Source organism: Acanthochromis polyacanthus, chromosome 20, assembly GCF_021347895.1.
Source record: "Acanthochromis polyacanthus isolate Apoly-LR-REF ecotype Palm Island chromosome 20, KAUST_Apoly_ChrSc, whole genome shotgun sequence".
Taxonomy (NCBI): Eukaryota; Metazoa; Chordata; class Actinopteri; family Pomacentridae; genus Acanthochromis; species Acanthochromis polyacanthus.
In genome coordinates, this window is record NC_067132.1 from 12,971,349 (window position 1) to 12,992,849 (window position 21,501).

Sequence of the window (21,501 nt, forward strand, 5' to 3'; positions counted from 1 at the left end):
CCATTCATCGCAGCCAGGAACCATGAAAACGGAAAGTCTCATTGGATTTTTCAACTTTTTCACGGTGCTGTGATGTGCTGTTCCTGCAGAAACTTAATCGAAGCTTGAAATTGTGATATTTCATCAAACACAGTTTATTCTACATGTCTCCGATAAAATTCACAAGAAATATTTTTGAGTCTTCATTACTTCTAGCCTTTGGGATTTTGGTCCACAAAAGTGCAGGACTTTATATGACAATGAAAAATGAGCTCACAATGGGTAAAAATGTGACAAAAGAAGAAGGTTAGGTAGTCAGAATGCAATTACTTCCTTAAAACCAGCAGACTACATAAGAGATTAGCTGAATGCTTACTAGTCAAACATCTTACCTCGCAAGCTAACTGCTTAGCAGCACTGTTAGCTTACTGCAGATCAGCCTAATAATTACATAGCAAACTTGCTAAGCAGAGCAAGCTAACAAACAAATCATAGAGCAGCCAATTTACAACATCCATCTGTGTAGTATATTTTTGGCAAATTATTTATTGATTAATGCTGATATGCATTATTGGATAGAACAATTACTTTCATACTCCTACATAAATGCTCCATCATGTTCATTAGCTAGTCATTAACTTTGTCTTCCTGCTGTGTGGTTTTCAGAAACTTGTTAACAAGCTGTCATGTAACTTATGTCTAAATATAGCAGGTAAAACCGTTGCTGGTGTGCACTGCAGGGATGGCAGGTAAGCATAAATTATCACGATGAAAACTATAAATAGTATTTTAGTGCTGTAAAGGTTCTGAGGCTGTGTTCCGTCAAAACATTTTAGTCAAAAGTATGTTGGCTGAAACCCCGTAAGACCCAGCATCTGAGCTTGTGTAAAGGACACAAGGTCTATGAGGACGCCCTTAACTATCAAGCCTACCTCTTCCCAACACAGTTCTGTCAAGAACATTTTCACACCAAACAACTGATCAGCTCATAATCAACAGCACCATGAGCTATAAGCTGCAGCAGCCACATTTTGACTGCCTGCGGCTGAATGTGATCAAATTTGTCTTAAGAGCTGCAAATTATGATGAATAACAGCTTGAAAATTGTGCACGTCCTCAATTGTCCTACAGCAAGTGTGAGTAATAAGTGCGTCCATCAAGATGGCGGCTGACAAAAAACGAAATTACAGAAACAATCTTGAACATCAGTTGAAGAGGCATTGGTGCCATGGTTAGCTGTTGACTAAGCAAACTATCTCTGCCTGATTGAGACCACTCATGGAGGCAGCACAAACGGCTGCTTTGTCTTTTGAAGGGCTTACGTAGAGCAGATGAAGGTAAAAGCATAAACTAAAGATAAAGGAATACAGCCTCTTCCAAATCAATACCAGCTCACCCAGACAGTCTGCAGAGGTACAAATGTCTTGAGCAAACACTGTAGCACCTCCTGGGTTCTTTTTAAAACATGTCCTTGTCTTGCCCGGTCTGAAAGGCCGTACCAACAACCACGGCCACTTAAGGAATAAAAAGATGGTTTCACTTGAGTCTATGACCCAACTTGCTGTATGTGTGTCCTACTTTAAAGTAAAGATGCATAAAGAGAGAAACATGTGCGGGTAAAAGCTGCAAAACAACAAATGAAAAAAATCCCAGTCTGCTCTGAGGCCATATCAGACATTAAACTCCAAGTTGGAAGTGATAATGATACCGGATGCGACTCATGTGCAGTAATAGTACCTGCATGCAGAGAGAACAGTAGGGATGCCAAAGCTAATTAGTGCCTCCCCACATAAAGTACTGTATGTGGCTACATGGAAACTAGTACACACCTGGGGCGGTCATGCATTTCTTATAGTTTCCAAATGCCAGCGTTGTTTTTCAAGATTATTTTAAAAGCTTAAAGCATCAAAGAGAAAAAAAACTGAGGTTTTTCAAGGAGAAAGAATGACAACACATCAGGTTTTAATTGATTTCTTTAGTCCAACTAAGGCACCAAGAATGAAAATTCTCATTCCCTGATGTCAGAGTCACATGATACATACAGTTCCCTCTTTCTCAGCTTCAAGCTTTACCTAAAAAGACATTTAACAAGTGACGCCGTTATTGTGTATAATAGAATATATATATATGTGTAAATTTTGGATAATATAGAACTGCAAGTTAGTGTTTTAAACTATGCAATTAATGACTTGAGTATCTATCAGTTGCACATTTCCACTTAAGTTTACATGTTTGCATGTTGTGTTGTTACTTGCTCATGTGTCACAGCAATGGAAGTCCTCAAATGGAAGAGAAAATTCTGGCTCGCATTACAGTCTTAAACAATGTAATATAAAGGTGTGTTTGTAAGTGGGAAAATGTACACTATAGTTGAAAAGTTTGGACTTCCCCCAGACAATTATATATTTTACATGAAAACTCATACTTTTATTCATGTGCTAACGTAACTGCTCAAGGATTTTCCAATCATCAATTAGACTTTCAACACTATTAGCTAACTCAATGTAGCATTAGAACACAGGAGTGATGGTTGCTGGAAATGTTCCTCTGTACCCCTATGGAGATATTCCATTAAAAATCAGCCGTTTCCAGCTGGAATAGTCATTTACCACATTAACAATGTCTAGACTGGATTTATGATTAATTTAATGTTATCTTCAATGTAAAAAAATGATTTTCTTTCAAAAATAAGGACATTTCTAAGTGACCCCAAACTTTTGAACAGTAGCGCATGTACAAAGTTTGAATAAATCCAGTGCAGCCATCCACACTCCTGCAGAACAACCCAATGTTGAAGGAAAACTTTTGCAAACTCTTGTTTTGTGTAGTAGTTCCTGTATAGCTGTAGCTCTAACAGGACAAAAACAGGGTAAGAAACAGACATGGTTAGATCATCAAAAAAGTCATAAGCAAGCCATAATCACCATTTTTGTTCACAGGTCTACTGTGTAATGAAGGGTTATTGCTAAGCTGCTGGTTTGTAGAACTTGTTGTAGTGATGGCAATTCACAGTTCCCAACACTATAATGCTGTAGTTTGGAATGATATGATAACTAATTACCAGAAATTAAAAACCAAAGGCCCGAGTATAGACTGTATGTAAAAGATAGATGGAGGTTCCAAGTGTGAAAAGTAATGCCAATGCAAGAGTGACTTAAATCTGCACTGTCTAACTGCCAACAGGAGGCGACTCCTCTTGTTGCAAAAATAATTCCTATTTTATAGAAATCTATGAGAAAATGACTCTTCTTCTTAGATGATTTCTTATATTAGTAAACATTTTACCAAAGATTTTATGGTCTCAATCACAAGTTTCAAGTCTCCTTGTGTAAATTAGGAACCCCATTCAGAGGAAAACAGACAATAAAGCAGGATATGCTTTAGGACATGGCTACATAGTGGCTGAAAAGTCGCTATCATATGGGCCTACATTGAGTTCTAAGTCAGATTTATCCCTCACTTGTCAGGTCCACTTTAAAAACACAATGGTGACAGCCAAAATTACAAATTTGAGGCTTCAAAATGGCAGTCCTTAACCCAGCAGGTCACATCATGGTGGCTATGTCCATCTTAGACACAGCTTGTGGACCAAGCTGCAATGACTCACAATTATTCTTTAAAATGTTGAATATTTTCTCCAAACTCAGATGTTTTCCCAAAAGCAATAAAGATGTTGCTTCTTGTTACTGTTCTTTTATTCTATTTAGGTGCCTTCATTTCCATGTAAAAAAAAAATGCTTTTGTTCTATGACTGCTGACAACACAGCATATTTTCCTAATACTTTTGGTGGTGAGTTGTAGCGCTTCACACACAACTTCTAAGCAGATTACAAGAATCTTTCGATGAATGTGCTGCATTCTCCAACTACCTCCATTGCGCCAATCTGAGATAAAAGCAGCAGCTGCAGGCACATCTTCCCACTGACTGGAGGCCAGGCACACATCCATGTACAACACACACACACACACACACACACACACACACACGTATGAATGCGCACACACTCTCAAAATGCTCCCATCCTATTACATAACCCTAATCTGTCAGCGAGCACCCTCTGCCTTCCACCGGGGTTTCCTCCTCTCCTCTCCTCCCCTCTCAGCTCATCTTTTTCTCTCTGCAGCTGCTTCTCCTCCCTCCACTCCACACTTTCCTCTCTCATTTCCACCAATCTACTCCTGCGCTCTTCATCAAGCCCGTTCATTCCCCTCTTTTCAGAGCAGCGCCATCGCAGAAGAGCCACACGCTCATGTAACTATTTTTGAACGTGATCCCAGTGTGGTTTTTTTAAATAAAAAATGTGCAGGCAGTGGTGCCATCAGTGATATACAGTCCTACTTCAGCTGTAGGTCACTGATCCATAGATTATATTTAGCATGTAATACTACTTACACATTTATCCCTGAGGCAGAGCAGAAATGAAAAACAAGCTCACTTCTTAAGGATTAATCCATGAAACGTGTAGCTGGGGGCAAGCGGCAGTACAGTACATATAAAATATTACAGAATCTGGGTGACTGGCCTCACTAAATCTACAGAGAAATATTACATAACCACGGCATGTTGTCCTATACATTATTGTTCATGTAGCTGGTTGCCAGAAACTGGGCTTGTGAATTATGAAATTGGCAAAGAGGTCTCTGGTACATGTATGCACCAGTGACATGTACAGTCTTTTCCCATCTGCACTACATGTGCCCTGGAGGATAAAGCTGGTTCCTCTACAGTGGAGGTTTGAAGAACAGGTCCTGTGTTGTATGTGATGTGATGCTGGCTTCAGGCAATGTCAAACTTCAGTTGACCTTTTGTTATTTTGTAGGTTTTTTTGTCCATTATGTAAGTTCAAATACTGTCAATTGTGTTCAGCTCTTGTTTATGTGCTTAATAAGGCAGAACAGGGAAATATTCAAGCCTGTAAACAGAGACAAGGATCTGAGCAATCAAAAGGCGAAACAACATCTTACAGTTTCAAAGAGGCTTCCACATCAAGGAAAAATTAAGAAGCTGGTTTTTAAAAAGAGGCAAATACGTGAAAGACAAGAAAAGAGTGAGATAAGCATAAAAAAGACAGCTGGTGATTACTGGTGGTCTCTGTGTACCTTAATGGAAAGGTCAGCAACACTGGTTTAGTTCTGAAGCCCTGCTTGTGCGCACGTGTCTCTGAATGTGTACAGATATCAGTTACTTCTTTGTGGCTGCAGGCCTGTACTGGGTTAATCTTGTTGACTGAGTGTCTGCAACTTGACAAAAGCTCCCTTGATGGGGAAAGTCAGTGTGTGTTGCTGGGATTTTCTGAGCATGTCGGGGGTGGTTACAGGGATTGGAGGGAAGCTGGATTATTTTGTGAAATGTTGCAATGACGCCACCTCAAAAGAAAAAAAAAACAAACCCAAATAAAAAAGACAACTTCAAATCCACCCACCTGTATGTGATATGTTTGTGTTGCCATCTCTGTCCTGTGAGGGCGTACCGCCGTTTCCTGACACTGAATTTGGATGCCCCACCTATCTGGTCAGGAACCCCACATCTGGGCTTCTTCATCCACCTACAGGACACAGGTGAGGAGGCCACAAAACAACAGTTAATAGATATTTACGAGTTTGTTATAGGTGTTGACTGCAACATTTTCCTCATGAAGTGGTGCACAAGGGGTGATCGTAAAGTTCTGAGACTGCCCCTAAAACAATCAAACACTAGCCTAGCCATGCTACACCCATGTTTCTGATGGCACAAGGGTCTAGGGAAGCTCGACAGGGAGGGAGGCGGGCTAAAAGGTTGTCTATCAAATCCCTCTGCAGCAATTGGGTAGGTATACAACCAATCAACGCAACGAACAGGCTGACGTAGTTCCGAGAGCACCGGGGGATTGTGGCTAAGTCCCATTAGCTTCCCAACCAGCGGACCCGCGGAGCCAACTGGTATATTAAGGATTTGCCATATCCCGTCGGCATAAGTCCAAATACGTCTTTCTTCTCAATGAAACACTTTAGTGCCGTCCTTTGTTTATCTTTCAAGTTGAATTTTAGCTTCAAATCTTTAAGGGCTGTGGCCAAAGCCCAGTCGAAAGATAACTGTTTATTGTGCGCCGGTTGTTTCTGTCAGAATCGTCATGCCTCTGTCGTCACTTCGTTACGCCCGCCTTCTGACTCTACACTTCATGGTGATTGGTCCGGCCAGTTTTAGGAGAATCCAGCCTCGAGCCTTATGGAGGGTAACTAGACCGTCCCTGGCAGAGAATTAAATTCGTTGCCGTGGGTTGTCTAGCGCGGCTAGGGTAATCAAACACTGTACCTCATGTAAACTTCCTCATGAAAGCAGCCTCCATGTGTAGTGACACAGCACTCCCAATGTTTTTGCTAGTAACGCTCCCTGGAACTCCTGTTATGTAAACATGTCAAACACCATCTGCGATGAACCATGACTCTATTTAAGAGTGTCAAAACGGCGACCCTTCAACTCGAATTTCCCTTTGGGCAAGAGGGGGAAGTCGCAGGGAGCGAGTGGGGATTGTGGGGACAACGATTGTGCTGTTGTGGCCATAAACAACCCCAACACAGGAGTACCCGCAGACCGTAGCGCCACAGTTCACGTCGCTACAGCAGAAATCTGCCTGGGCAGTCCAAACATGGAGAACAAGTTCACGGTGTACAGCAAACACATGACTGCTGAAGACAACAATAAGCCTGTTTTTGGAAACTGCAGGCTCTTCTACTGTTGAACCTGCTCTTTCTTCTCTTCGTGGTAGCTGCAGACACACTTCTCGAATCATCTCAGGCTGCTGACACACACACAGCAGGTGATGATTTCTTCTCTGGTCTAGTTTGCGATCCACTAAGAAATCATATCTATCAGTGGCCACAAAAATGTCTAACAAAGTTGTGCTGGCAGAAGCTTTATATCACACCGTCTCCTGACTCACAGAATGAACAATCACCCCTTATACACTGACTACTGTACATGTTGAACAGAACCCAACTCTAATCCAGTGTAGCTCCAGCTAAACAGATGAGAGCAAAATGACTCACATGAAGCTGTTTGTGCATTTGTATGTAGAATACAAGCAGTTAAAACATGAGGAAGGGTAGGCAGAAGAGACATACAAATCATCCATCTATAAACACATGGAATGCCTAATAATTTTCATGTTATACAAAAACACATCACGCTTGCATGTATTTTAACATACGCATTCACACACGTCACACACAAAAGGTGCCTCACCTTATCGTGTTATCGCTACATCAACCAAGCGAAGCAGAAGAGAAAAAAAAACAGACAGACTGTTAGCTGATCACATTTCTCTCTGTTTCAGCCCAGTGGTTGGACAGCTGTTAGTCCGCGTTCACATCGCTGGCCACCACATTGCCATGTTACAGTTCAGTGGCCAATTTGAGCTCATTTGCTATTTGTAGCACGGATGGTATTTCACTGTTGGTGGGTACAAATGTCAGTGAGCACTGTTTTAGTGATCTGCAGGTACAAAGACATCTGGGTAAGGCGCAGAGGTTAATCTGGGTAAAACAGACTATATTTGGTTTTAAAAACATGAATTATCTATTATGCTCCATCACTATGATTCTTTATGTGATGCATAATTTAAAAATACCTCTTTAAAGATTTATAAACCTCAGGTGGGATTTATCCTCCGTTACACTCCTGCGTGTGGACAACATAAGTATGAGTCTTTTTTAATTATTTTAATCTAAACCAATGTGTCATCCTAGTCTGCTTTTAGTTTTGACTGATGGATGAGGAGGAACCAAACACCGTCCCTGTTCTTCCTTCTCTTCCACTGAATCTTAATACTAAGGCATTTTGCAGCCTTTGATCTGACATCGGAGGTGTACTCTCTGCAAAAGGTCCCTTTGATCAAATTAAAACGCCCCACTTAATCTATGTCAGTGTAACTTTGCGTCTGGCAAAATGGCTGTGCTTGCCTTTGGAATGCAGAACAGCGGCTGAATGAAAGAGGCACCGACCATTTGTACCCCCATTTTGAAAATGTCTCGTCCACTTAACTGTGAGCACTGTGAATCTTAATCAAAAACAACAAACAACCGCAAAAACAACAGAGTTTACAGCATGTTTTACCTGCTGGCTTTTGTTCACTCCTTTTTGTAAACGAGCTCTCTACGCCTAAGGCCCTGAGAGAATTCAAATTTCAACTGGTACTGTTTTTCAAATTATAAAAACTCAGCATACATAACATCAATTTGTTTGGAAGTAACATGTAAAAAAAATAGAAATAAAAACAGAGGAGCATGCATTTCTTTTTGGCTGATGTTTTGACATTTCCGGAATTAATCACACTGATGTATAATGTTATTAGTCAGTAGGCATTGGTTTAAAATTAAATAATATACATTTACAGGGCTAATGACTAATAAAAGACATAATCACATATACTAGTATGGTAAACAAAGCAGCTTCTTTGTGTTTGGAGTCGACTTCTTCCTATCGTACACCCACCCATGTTTTCTTATTGTTTTTGAAAAAGCAAACATCATGAATTTAACATCCAGTTCATCTTAAAGCGTCGTTTTAAAAGGTGTGTGACTCACTCTATAGTGTTGCTGTCCAGACCCCCTGTGACATTTAGGCCGTAGCGGCGCTGCATGGCAGCGATAGCAGACTGCATGACTCGGGCAGAACGCAGCACTGACATTCTGGGGTCTGCAGGAGGTAGGTAGCCATACCTCTGGAGCCATGCCTGCAAACAAGCAAACAGAGAGGAAAAGGTTAGACATGATCGTAAAGTCCACAAAATAATGCTGATGCGAGGACTTCAAAGACGAGCATGACTGTAGTACAGCTGTTACAGGAAAAGATAAACATTTTCAAAAGTGTGTCAATTGATTTTCTTGAAAGGAGTCCTTACCATAAATAGATTAATATGAATCTTGGAAACAGTTAGCTTAGCTTAGCAAAAAACGGAAAGTAGAAGGAAACAACTAGCATGGCTCTGTCCAAAGTTAAAGTCACTCTACCATTAATTAAATGCCTAAAAACTCATCTCTGAGTATCAAAGTCACATATTTTGAAGGGTTTGTTATTTTTTAAATAAAATATTCCCTTCCTGCTTTATAATGGCTTACATTTAATTCCACATTGTGTACAGTTTCTAGTTTGCTCATGGTGCATCTTCTAGCAAACAAACAACACCATGTGGATATGTTCAAAGGTTAAAAGCTTGATTTTACCTGACATGGTTCAAATATATGTGCTTTCCAACAGCTCTAAAGCTCATTAACTAACAGTCTACGCTTTGGCAAAGCACTTCTTCCACCCGGCAAATCACGGCAGCGCTGGGCCATCAGTATTACAGTTTAAGTTTCCACGTTAGCTGTGAATTTATAGTACCGCGTTTCAATGTGAGAAGCATTTTAAACAATGCACTCAGCAGAATCTTCTGAATACATTAAGCCAAAAAATATTCCCTGTTCTACATGACCTACAACAACATTTAAATGTCATCACGATACAGCTTTGTATGAAAGCTACAGAGACCAAAGACCAGCCAATAACATATCCAAAATGCTTCAGAAAAGACATTTGTAAAAGGGCATAAGCAGAAAAAGAGAAATCTCTATTCCAGTTATAGTGCAGAATGTCATCTGTTATCATGTCATTTGGCTTGTCAGGGAAAAGCTTTGGTGTAATAGAGCTTTCCGTGTCTATAAAATCCAGCCAGAGGGAATCACGGCTCAGATCTTTGGACCAGGCAGGAGAAGGGGGAATCGGCTGGGTTTTCCCACAGAAGAGGCTTTAGGGATTTGGATAGTCCCAGCCTCTTTGTAGTCTCTCAGTTTTCATCATAAAAATGGTAAACAGATTCGGCAAACGCTGCACATCCTAACACAACACCAACCGACCAATAAAAACACAGCTAAACTGTTTTGCTTGAAGTGTGGAGAAATTGGAACAACACAACGCTGGCCTAGAATCTCAAAGACCCAATGAACTGCCAGGCTGCAAATTTGCCTCAGACCTTTTTTTATTCCTCATTCAGCAGCACTGTGCTGTGAAACCTGAGCGTTATTCTCGTACACAATGTTGTTGAGCTGCTTCAGTCATCACGGAGGCCTGCTGCTCAGGATAGCATACACACTGAGAATGAAATTCACTAAACAGGGAGGGAAGCATGGTGTGAGAGCAAGCGAGGAGAACGCAATAAAAGGCAAACCATCACTCAACAATGGAACGAATGTGAGCCTATAGCTTTGGTTACAGTGAGTGAGCCTCGTGTCAGACTCTAAGCAGCAACAATAAGTTCTTTAAAACTCACTGTTTGTGTGGTAGACTGAAAATACATCCATCACAGCTGTAAAAGATGAATATGAAGAAAAATGAAGAAATTAAACTTAGCTGAATAAAAAAATTCTTTGAAAAAAATTTTTTTTTAATACTAATAGTCAACAGATGGAAATGCAAAATATATAAACAAATCAATATTGTATTAGGGAAACGACCGGTGCTTTAAGACGCATTTTTAGCGAGTATAACGGCTCTACAGAAAGAATGAAGAGCCTCATCATTGTACTTTGATGTTTAAGTTGCAGCAAATAATTAGCCTAGCTTAGCGCAAGACTGGGATGATGAGGAAACAATTGGTTTGTCTCCTACTGCCAGCATGTCTAAAGCTGACTAATTAGTAAGTTACATCTTGTTTGTTTAATCTGTAAAACAAAAAAACAGGCGGATTTTTTTGAACATTCAGACTGAGCCAAGCTCGCTGAGCCTGCTTCCTATCTTAATGCTAAGCTAAGCTAGCTAGCTGCTAGCTATAACCTTGCCATGTTTGGTATTAACCTTTTCATTTAACTCTCTGCAATACAGTGAATGAGTTTATTTCCCAAAATACCAAACTATTCGTTCAAAAAAGACTATTTTCTGTGGCTACTAAAGTGTCCTGAAAAGCAAAATGCAGAACAAAATATGCAGAAATGCTTAACTTAATTGTAAAATTACGGAGTGAATATTAATCTGAATACAGCGGGTCAACTGAATATGCATTGACAGCATACAACTAAATGCTAATTCATACAGTATTTACCTGGTTTTCATTGGAGCAAATCAACAACTGATTATTCACCAAATACAACTAAATACATTCAAATTGGGCTTCAGAATTTTGTCTACATTTACCCTATATTGTTTCTGGGGGGAAAAAATCTTAATAAACTAAACTAAGAGCCCATATAATAAAGTGTTACTAATGCATTTCAATAAAGAAAATGAATCTAATAGAGAAAGTCTCGACTGATAAGCTGCCCAGCCTCACACGTGTACAACAGGAAAAAAAATGGACTGACATTAAGGTTTTTTTGAAGTATTAAGGTCTCAACTCATTACATTATCTCAGCCCAACTTTCTCTCTGCAGATTATCTGTGTTGTGATTGGCACACTGACAAACCCTATAGTCCTGCCAGATGAAGTACATATAGGTACACACATGTACATTTTCACACTCTGCAGACATGACTTACACCCATCAGTGAGGCAGATGTTAAAATGACACTGACACAACATGATCCACATCCTGTACACCTGAGGTCCCCCTGCATGTTGTTCTCTCTTACACCTTTTCCCTCCTTTATTTCTTTCTTGTTTGTTTCTTTCTCTGCTGGGTGTTCTGCTCTTTTCCATGCATTTCCCGCTGTCTTTCTGCTTCCATCCATGCACTCTCCCCCTCCTCCCCCAGCGCTGAGTGAGTGGGTGATAACATTACAATGTGTGTCAGGTTTTTTTACACTGCGAAAAACCTCTGGGGAGAGAGGTTCACGGGTGAGATTTTCATTCAGCTGCTCGGCTACTGAAACTACACCTCCGTAATGTGACACACACGCGTGTGCACAAGCCTGGACAAAGACGCAGAGACACACGCACACACACATACGGATAAAACACTTGCAAACAAGCCGTGCTGACAAACACACACTCTAAAGCCCGGTGACGCTTTCAGAGAGCTCAGGCATGAAATGACACATGACAGTCCACAGTGGAGAAATCGTGAGACAACACTGCAGCAGACAAACAAGCACATCAACAAATCTTCCTCCAAAACAGACAGTATGTTGTGGCAAGATGCAGGAACGTGGTGTGAGGAAGACACAACATTGGAGGTAAAATCCCCAATATATAATTAGAAGTTTTGAATGATTTAGATTTAAAACGCACAAATGACTGACTGAACCTCCACAGCTTTATGTTGAGTTCCTGGTCTTTCTCCTGTTAAAATACAGCTGGAAATACCAGAGGGCAAAGTGAAAAGGGCGTGTTTTAGCCTCTGGAGAATGGATGTGCCTTAACACATGCTGCAATTACAGATAGTCAAATCCACGTTTTAATCCTCCACATCATTTTTCAGCCTTCCAAATCTTCCGTTTCATGATTGTAAATTTGGTTTAACCTGCAGCAACATTGAACATTATACATTCACACTGTTAGATCTTCTCTTTCTGCAAGGCTTCGTGTTCCCTTTTCCAGCATCTTCTGTCTGTTATGTCACTCTCTTTTCATTCTAATTTCTACTTTCCTTTTTCTTGTCCTGTAATCATCTCTGTCCCTCCCTCTCATCTCCTCTCTGACATTGGAGCCTTTATATTGAAACCGAACTTCAGCTGCGTCCTTTAACCACTGCCCTGTCTCACTGGTGAATTCTTTGGTGCTTTTGGGGTGAAATAGGGAGGCGGAAAAAAGATATAGATGAAAAAGTTTGTAGTTCAGACGTGGCACTGCATATTTGAAGAAAAATCTTTTTTTCCCCCTTTGCAGTCTTAAAAGACTACTGTACAATTTGATTTTGCCAGCAGAGAAAGAGCTTAATTCAACTCGAGCTTCACTACATTTGATGCATTTTAATAAAATTTGGACCACTTTTTCTGCAGATAAAAGAGGCTGTGTAGGCCTTTTTATCTTTTCTCCAGAGGAAAATGTGGACTCCAGATATTAAGATGTTCTAAAACATAAAGAAAGTATTTGTAAGTAACATTATGAAGGTTGTGCGTCCGTGCCTCCAGACAATGCAGCCGTTATCAGATACAGGGATGTATCAAAGAAAGGACGCTGAGACTGCTGTCATGTCTGTCACTCTGATATTGACAGGATATTGGACGGTGTCTGCGTGAGCGTGCAGGTGGTGAGGAGCTGCTCGGCGTCCTATATGAGGATGAGAGCGAGACGGAGGCAGGAGGTGGAGGGTGTAGCTGTCGTGCCGGTTCTTTATATACAGCACCGCGGGGAAACAGCAAGACAGCACAAAGGATGAATACAGCACAAAGAGGGCAGCCGGTAATTTCAATCAAACTTTTCCACGCTGACAGCGAACGCAGTCAGCCGAGCCATTCTGGTCACCGTGTGTCTTCTACTGCAGCGTTTCGCAGAAAAGTCGAAATGTGGCTATTGATACTGAAATGTGTTCATGCAGGGATGAAGATAGAATTGCAGATAAACGTCGCACATACTGCGGCTCCTTGGCCATGCACGATTACGTACTTAAGAAGAGTACTGCAGCTCTTTAGTACAACACAAGCTCCAAAAATGATCCTACATTTCCCATAATGCCACTGATATTATCTTTTTGTTGCACCTTTTCACTTCCTTTAAGTTCTACACCTTCAGTGTGTGCAGGCTTAAAGCAAATCATTCAGGCATTTAATAGCCAAACTGTAACTAGTCAGACTTTCTGCATCATTCTGATTGAAGGTATTTCAAATGGTAGTGTCTACGGATACGGGTCCGTATCCGTAGCCCACAGGCTACGGGTATGGCACTTTCCATTTGCCAGACAGATACGGACCCGTACGCAAGTCTCGCGAGTCAAGAAGCTGCTAACCACTGCAAACTGTTGAAGTGTAAGCAAAGGTTAAGGTTAGGGTTAGTGTTAGGGTCAGGTTTAGGGTCCGTACCTGTCGCACCGATGCTACGGGTCCGTACAGCTAGCGTCTACCGGGAGTCACGTGACCAGATCTCGCGTATCTGATTGGCAAATGGCAAGTGCCGTATCCGTAGTCCACAGGCTACGGGTACGGGTCCGTACCTCTAGCAACAACCATTTCAAATATCTTCAGATTTATACTTTTTAATTCCCATTTTTACCAGTTATGCAGACATTTTTGTGATACTATTCCTCCATTTCAAAGGGCAGGATTGTTTTAAAAACAGGTAAAAGTTAGAATCAGTGACAAACGAAACATTTAATTTCCTAGGAGCACCATACCAAATTCAACAGACACAAAAGTCTTGAGGCACAAAAGACACAATGACTATGCTGTGCAAACAAACTACATATAAGAAACTCACAATAAGCCTCATAAGAAGAACAAAACCTAAGACTAATTAAACATATTTTTATATATATATTTAGTGAATCTAATAAATACATTTTCTGATAGACAGCTTTGCATGTTTGCAGAAACAATAAATAGCTATGAAGGCAAGGCAGCAGTGGATGAAAGCTTATTGGAGAACTTGAGGTTGAAATATATAGCTTTTTGTAATTTCCTGTCTCCAGACACACTTGAGGGCCTATGACGAAGTCTGGATGGGCTCAGAACACTAATCTCCCACGGACTGCCATATGCAGTTACTGTGTTTGAAAAACAAACCTCCTCCACCTCCATCCACCACTTGCCACAGCTTGTGATGTAACTACAGATATCTGCCATGTCATTTCACCTCGTAAAAACTCTAAATCACAATGTCTCTATTTGCATTTTCACAGAATTCCACTTTATAATATTTAGAACGGGATTCTGACCAGTTCAAACTGAATTTAGGAGATCTCAAAAGGACAATGGGGACATCTTGCATTGAGAGGAACTAAAGACACCTTGAACTAGAATTATGACAAATCAGAATTGAACTATAGATATCTGAAACTAGAATTATAATTAGTCAAAAATTGTACGCATATATCTGCGATTCACATAGTAGGCTTGCTGTTTTAAGTGTTGTCATCAGGGATCTCACACTTATCAGAGATCCTCCCTTTTAAACAGAAAAGTAACTTTGACTAGATTGTCTTTGTTACAGCTTGAAAACCTGCTGTCCATACAATCATGGAAACAATTATTAGACCACTCTTGTCATCGAAAACAATGGTTTTGCAATCAAGTACTAACTTCTGTAACTAGACAGAAAAGAAAACCTGGAATGCCTAAAATCACTGCTTTTGGCAGCACAATGTTACAGCTATTGGTGGAAGAACTTAAGTGATTTTGGTTATTATCAACAAAAGCGTGGAAAATGCCTCGATATCAGTCCTTAAATTAAATGCGTATGAGCTAGTTTTGTTGTTACCACATATTTGTCCAAACAAATGTACCTTAGTTGTACCAGGCATCAAAATGAACAAAATGAACAACAAAACAATCGCAGTCTAATGCTTTCCATGACTGTACGTAACCTTGAGCAACCATTCACATTCAGTCAGAAATTCTATATGTCTGCAACACAGCTGAACTCCCTTAAAGGATTTTTCCAAAACCATCACTGTGCACCTGCTTGCACTTTTCCTCAGTCCATAGTCAAACAAAAGTTGCCACAGTTGCATTTCCAGACTCAAAATCCACACACTCCAATATGAGAATCAAACAGACGCACAAGCTCAAGGCTCAAATACATTAATACTGCATACACTTTCAAAGATTAAACCCAAGTCTCTGATCTTTGATTCTATCATCATGCCAAAGTTCATAGATTACGTCTTCTACATTATTAGTATTTTATGACTTCTTTGGGAAAGAGGGTAAAAAAAAGAGCAGAAGCAATAGTCAGTAAAGATTATTGCATTTCCCATGATGCAGAATACAGCTGGAAACTATGGCAAACTGTGGACAATGTTAAATCCATTCATTTTAACACCTCACCATTTCCATGATGGTGAACCAACTTCCTAGCCTAGCCGCGCTAGACAACCCACGGCAACAAATTTAATTCTCTGCCAGGGACGGTCTAGTTACCCTCCATAAGGCTCGAGGCTGGATTCTCCTAAAACTGGCCGGACCAATCACCATGAAGTGTAGAGTCAGAAGGCGGGCGTAACGAAGTGACGACAGAGGCGCGACGATTCTGACAGAAACAACCGGCGCACAATAAACAGTTATCTTTCGACTCGGCTTTGGCCACAGCCCTTAAAGATTTGAAGCTAAAATTCAACTTGAAAGATAAACAAAGGACGGCACTGAAGTGTTTCATTGAGAAGAAAGACGTATTTGGACTTATGCCGACGGGATATGGCAAATCCTTAATATACCAGTTGGCTCCGCTGGTTGGGAAGCTAATGGGACTTAGCCACAATCCGCCGGCGCTAGGAACTACGTCAGCCTATTTGTTGCGCTGATTGGTTGTATACCTACCCAATTGCTGCAGAGTGATTTGAAAGTTCAACCTTTTAGCCCGCCTCCCTCCCTGTTGAGCGGTCCTAGACCCTTGTGCCTTCAGAACATGGGTCTAGCGCGGCTAGGCTACCAACTTCCTATAATATCACAGAAAAAAGCAAATCCTGGAGATACGTTTTGCTGAATAAGTGTTCAGCTCTTTGCTTTTTTTATACCTTTCACTCTCCTATCTGACTTATATTTTTCTGTTTTCTTTCTCTATCCTCGCTCTCTGCTGCCCACTTCTCTTTCTCATTGATTCACTCTTTCGCTTGTTGATGTATGGTTCCCGGCGTTCTGCCGATGTAAGGATTCCTGAGAGCAGGAGGCTCCAGCTCGACAGCCTCCTTTATTCAATAAGACAGAAATTCCTCCCCGTCCTCTCGCTGCAAATGGATAACAAGAGAGCTTGTAAGCATGGATGGTGCCGTTCAATTAGGACTCTTGTTGGTGTAATAACAGTGACACAGAATGGGAACCATACTGAGGTAGTGCAGCCACGAGTCCAAGCAGAGCTCAGGAAAACATCAGCAGGCGTTTAAGTGCTATTTTGACAGATCGTAACAGAATGAGAAAATATAGGGTTTCCAAACTGCATGAATCGTTAATGAAGACATGTTCACATCTGTGTTTGAGCTCTCTGGATCAAAGCAGAAAATCATTATAGGTACATTTCAGTTTTTCCCCATTTAAGGTTTGCAAACCAAACCATAAGTTGTACATACTAAGTCACAGTGGCTGAAGGAGAGCTGCAGAAAGCAAAGCTGAGGAAGAAATACAAAGAAATATTTACATTTAGGCATTAAAGGGATAGTTCTTCATTCTGATAATGCCATCACTGACTGATGAATGTCAAGCTTCAGCCAGGAGGTGTTTAGTTTAGTTTAACAGTACGCTGTAATGAAATCACAATTATCGTGGCCCAAAGAGTTTGTGAAAACAGAAGCATTGCAATAGTTCTGGAAAACTGGCACAAAATAATTGTTGACAGTCAGATGCTTCTAGTCTTAAGCCAAACTAGCATCAGATTCATATATCTTGATGGGGCATAGGCGTGAATGGGGATAATTGTCTCATCTTAATCTAAGCAAAAGACTGAATATTTCCCAAAATATAAATTTCTCTTGTTAGGCTCTAGCTATAGACAGCCAACATAAGAGCCTGGCAAACTCTTTTTTCAACACACTGTGTGCCTTGTGTTTGTGTTGCATTCTCATCACAAACCGACCGAAAATAATCTTGAAGTGTCAGTTTGGTTCATTTACACCTTCACAGCAATTCTAACTCTCACCAGGCTTCAAATGATTCAAACCAGCCAAGCGTTAACATGTCAAAGAACAAGCACAGGTCCCTCACATCTGTGTGATCTAACAATAACGTTGTTAGAGCTACCGAGCACTTCCTGAAAGCAGAAAGCAGTGAGTGCTGTAACGAGGTTAAACTTCTCCAGAAATCAAGGCACTCATGAAGTGGAAAGATAAGGAGTCCACCAGCAATGCCCTGATGAAGGCTGAAATCTCCGAAATGCATCGGTGCCTATTTTTGGGTTCTCCACACTTGATTTCACTTCACTTTGAAGTAGATTTTCCTCATGCTTGAAATGCAAGAAGAACCTGCCCTCACCTAACCCCCCTCCACACTTCTTCATGCAGAGTCCATTTCTTTTTCACCTTTGTCACATTATGGAAAAAAAGTACAGCTTGCGGTTTAAAATCTTGGTCCTACAGCTGCCTTTAAAGGACACTTCAGTGCTTTTAATACACCCTTATCTAGAGAAAAATACATTTTCCCATTTCTCTAAGCCTCTTATCCAGCTACTTAAGACCTTTCAGGTAGAGAATGGTCGCAAACAGAGTGACTAAAACCAGAGTCAGCATTAGCAAAGGCATCTCAGGTAAACTCATGCAAAGTAGCAGGTGAATGACCCAGCGGGAGAGAGGGCAGAGAACTGGAATGACTCAGAGGCCTTGTCCTCAACCAGATCCTGTGAACTGAGGTGAACCCGCAGCATTCACGTCCCCAGACCACCCCTCAACCAGCCGGCTTGGCCCTGCTACCTGACGAGCAGAAGGCGGGCCAATTAGCCGATAGGTGCCATCAAAAGGACGACTTTTTGGCGAGATTCTATTATTGATGAGACGTGGCTTAGGAAGCACGGTCGGCATGGCAATGCGGCGACGACACGCGGCGACTGCTGATGTTGACGTTTGTGACCGACTGGCTGATAGGCGCCGGGTCCCCTCAGGTTACAGGGACGGCATGCAGTTTGTGCTGCAGATCGCGTGTGCATTAATTGTTGATGGCGAGTTGTGGACACGAGAGCTGAGCTTTAGTCAGGAGGTGGGGGTGCACGTTTGACATTTAAGTCACTTCAAAGTGGCTGAAATTTTTATGAGACGCCGCAAAAAGACATCAGGGAAGAGATCAGGTGACCACACCTTCAATATACTGATGTCAGACCTTTCCTGAGTGACAAACCTGAAGTCTTTTTCTGGGTCTCGTGAAAAAATTCAAGCCTGTGATGCACATGAAAACATTGGAGCAGCCTGTTCTCAGATCCCTGACTGATGCTGGTGATGAGGTTTGGAACAGTCCTTCAATGAATGCAGACAGAGTGGATTTTGTTTACAAAGCTAAGTTACTCAGAGAAGGTGTACAGGCAGAATGAAACTAAGCAGCAGAATGAAACTAAGCAGGTCAGCTGTACCTCATATTTTAATTTGGCAGTATTCACTACTCAGGCTGTGTACACAAAGTGTGGCTGCATGTTTATATGAGTTTAAATATACGTACTGCATCTACACAGGCATTAGCAACATTAGTACTTTATTTTGTCTCAACACAAGGATGCTACTTTTGTAATTAGAGTACGCTTATCTAAATCAAACAAATGTTTTACTTATGTGGTATACTACTGCTACTTTAAATTACAGTTGCAATGATTAATTGATTAGTTGCCGACTGCTAAATTAACTGCCAATGTGTTTAAGTAATTTCTGAAGAAAAAAAGTCTTATTTTCCAACTCCAGTTCCTTAAATGTGAATATTTTTTGGTTCCCTTCATCCTCTAACATAGTAAACTGAATATCTTTGGGTTGACATTTGAGGACGTCATATTTGGCTTTCGGCAACACACTGAATTACCCTCTTCACCACTTTTTGGCATTTTATACACTGAACAACCAGCTGATAAATTGAGAAAATCACTGGCATTAATCAACAATAACAATAGTTATCAGTCCTGTTTTGAACTTTACCTGTAAAATCATTCTTTTGGAATTCAGGGATGCATTTGTCAATTCTGCAATTGCCATTTGATATGGTGGTCAAATGTACCATTTCAAAAACATTAACAGAAAAGCACAGTTGACAGTGTGCCACTCTTACAGCCTGTAGGCTACAAAATGCCAACACTTTTTTCCCGCTATAGGCCAGGACCTGTCAACTGAGGACACAGACACTTAAAGCCCTTCTAGTTTTTATTCTGCTCATCTAATCAGTGAGTGATTTACATCCAGGGATGCTGACAGAATACAATTAGCTCCCTGCCAGGATGGAAAATCAGCAGTGGAAGACCTTGCCCCGAGTCATTTTCATACCACAAATAACAGGTCTGCCAATTATTCCAAACTTTAAAAAGCAGACAGGAGTAGTCACTTATTAGAATGATTCCAGCTGCGATATCCATGTGGCCATGTTTCGGAGTAGCACTGATAAGCACATTTGGCTACTGGATGCATTTGTAAAATTTCAGCCAAGCAGAGATGTTAAAATAAAACATCTAGTGAGTGTGCCAGCAGCTCTGCATTAATCTTTCTGACTGTAAAACAATGCATGGCAGGTGGAGACGATAAGAAGTCAATCTATCAGAGCGGTGAAAGAGCAGCTGAGGGTGACTATAGCTCTCAGCACAGGTGACTGCTGGGAACACGATCCCAGCCTCCTAGGAAGGCCTGCCGCCTCTGACCGCCCTTAATTATTCATCGGTTACACGCCGAACCACTGGTGAGTGTGCCAGGGTCGTCAAGGCAACCGCAGCCTTTCCTGCCCACACCAATAACCACAAACCCACACACACGCACACCTAACACAAACTGCTGTACTTGAATTCATGCTGGTGAAATTGAAATTAGAAAAAGAGCCAGCATGACTTTTAATGATACCAAAACTCTCATCTGCACCTCATGACCCCGATGCAATGTGATTACTGCAGAGGCTAAACAGGGCACGGCTACATTTTCAGCGCCTGCTAGCACCTACACACACACACACACACACACACACACACACACACACACACACACACACACACACACACACACACACACACACACACACACACACGGTTGCTTTATGCATGCAATGTCCACCATCTCAGTGGCCCCATTAGGATGAAATGTCACAAAAATGTCACCCAAAAATGTCACAGTCTGATCATACATACTGATCAGAACACTGGCTTTTGAGTGGATAATCTTTCGGGGAGGTTTGTCAAAGGATTTTAATGACTTCAAGATGATGAAAAATGATAGCAAGAAATGTCTCGACTATGGGATCTGACATCAGCTGCGGTGCAATATCAAATCCTAATAGACAAAAATGCCCATAAGGCTGCTTGATATTCAGGTTTCAACTTATGTTAATTACGGGATGAAGCGCAGAGTAATCACTTATTCAAACACGCTGGAATGTGATTATATTACCGCGCGCAGAAACAGATTGCAACAGTTGTCATGACTCACGAAGCTGTGCAGTGGAGAAGCAGACACACGTGCTCACGTCCCCGAGTGCTTGTCAAAAGCTTAATTGACAGCTTTACACGTGACGGCCCACCAGCATCATCTAACGTTGCAGTTGTCAGTCACGTTAAAGATTTATCAGCTCAGTAAGCTGTGACCAAAGATACGTCTTCGAAAGAGCGAAGCTGTCTGTTGACACGCAGAGAGAAAGATTTAGAACAATGCATAACAATAACAAGTGGCTGCTGTGGAGTGTCAGGTGTGTGCGCGTCTGTGATTATGAATCATTTAGGTCTATGCAGGTGTTGTTGTATTTCTGCAGGATCGGGTGAACAGACTGACACAGACACCCCGGTGCCTCCGAAATCTGCTCCCTTACCGAAGCCAAATGACGTCAAGAAT

At 41.3% G+C, this 21,501-nt stretch overlaps 1 protein-coding gene across 2 annotated transcripts in view; it reads right to left on the reverse strand.

Annotated features, from left to right (window-relative positions):
• Positions 1-21,501, reverse strand: part of LOC110970245 (matrix metalloproteinase-16) — a 90,371-nt gene that overhangs the window by 59,517 nt on the left and 9,353 nt on the right. Inside the window, exons 2-4 of one of the 2 annotated variants that reach the window (XM_022220503.2) lie at positions 8,542-8,690; positions 7,202-7,216; positions 5,403-5,525 (exon numbers count right to left, since the gene is read on the reverse strand). In XM_022220503.2, the coding sequence (XP_022076195.1) occupies positions 5,403-5,525; positions 7,202-7,216; positions 8,542-8,690 (287 nt within the window). The remainder of the gene's footprint in view (positions 1-5,402; positions 5,526-7,201; positions 7,217-8,541; positions 8,691-21,501) is intronic. The other variant, XM_022220510.2, reaches the window with a different exon arrangement.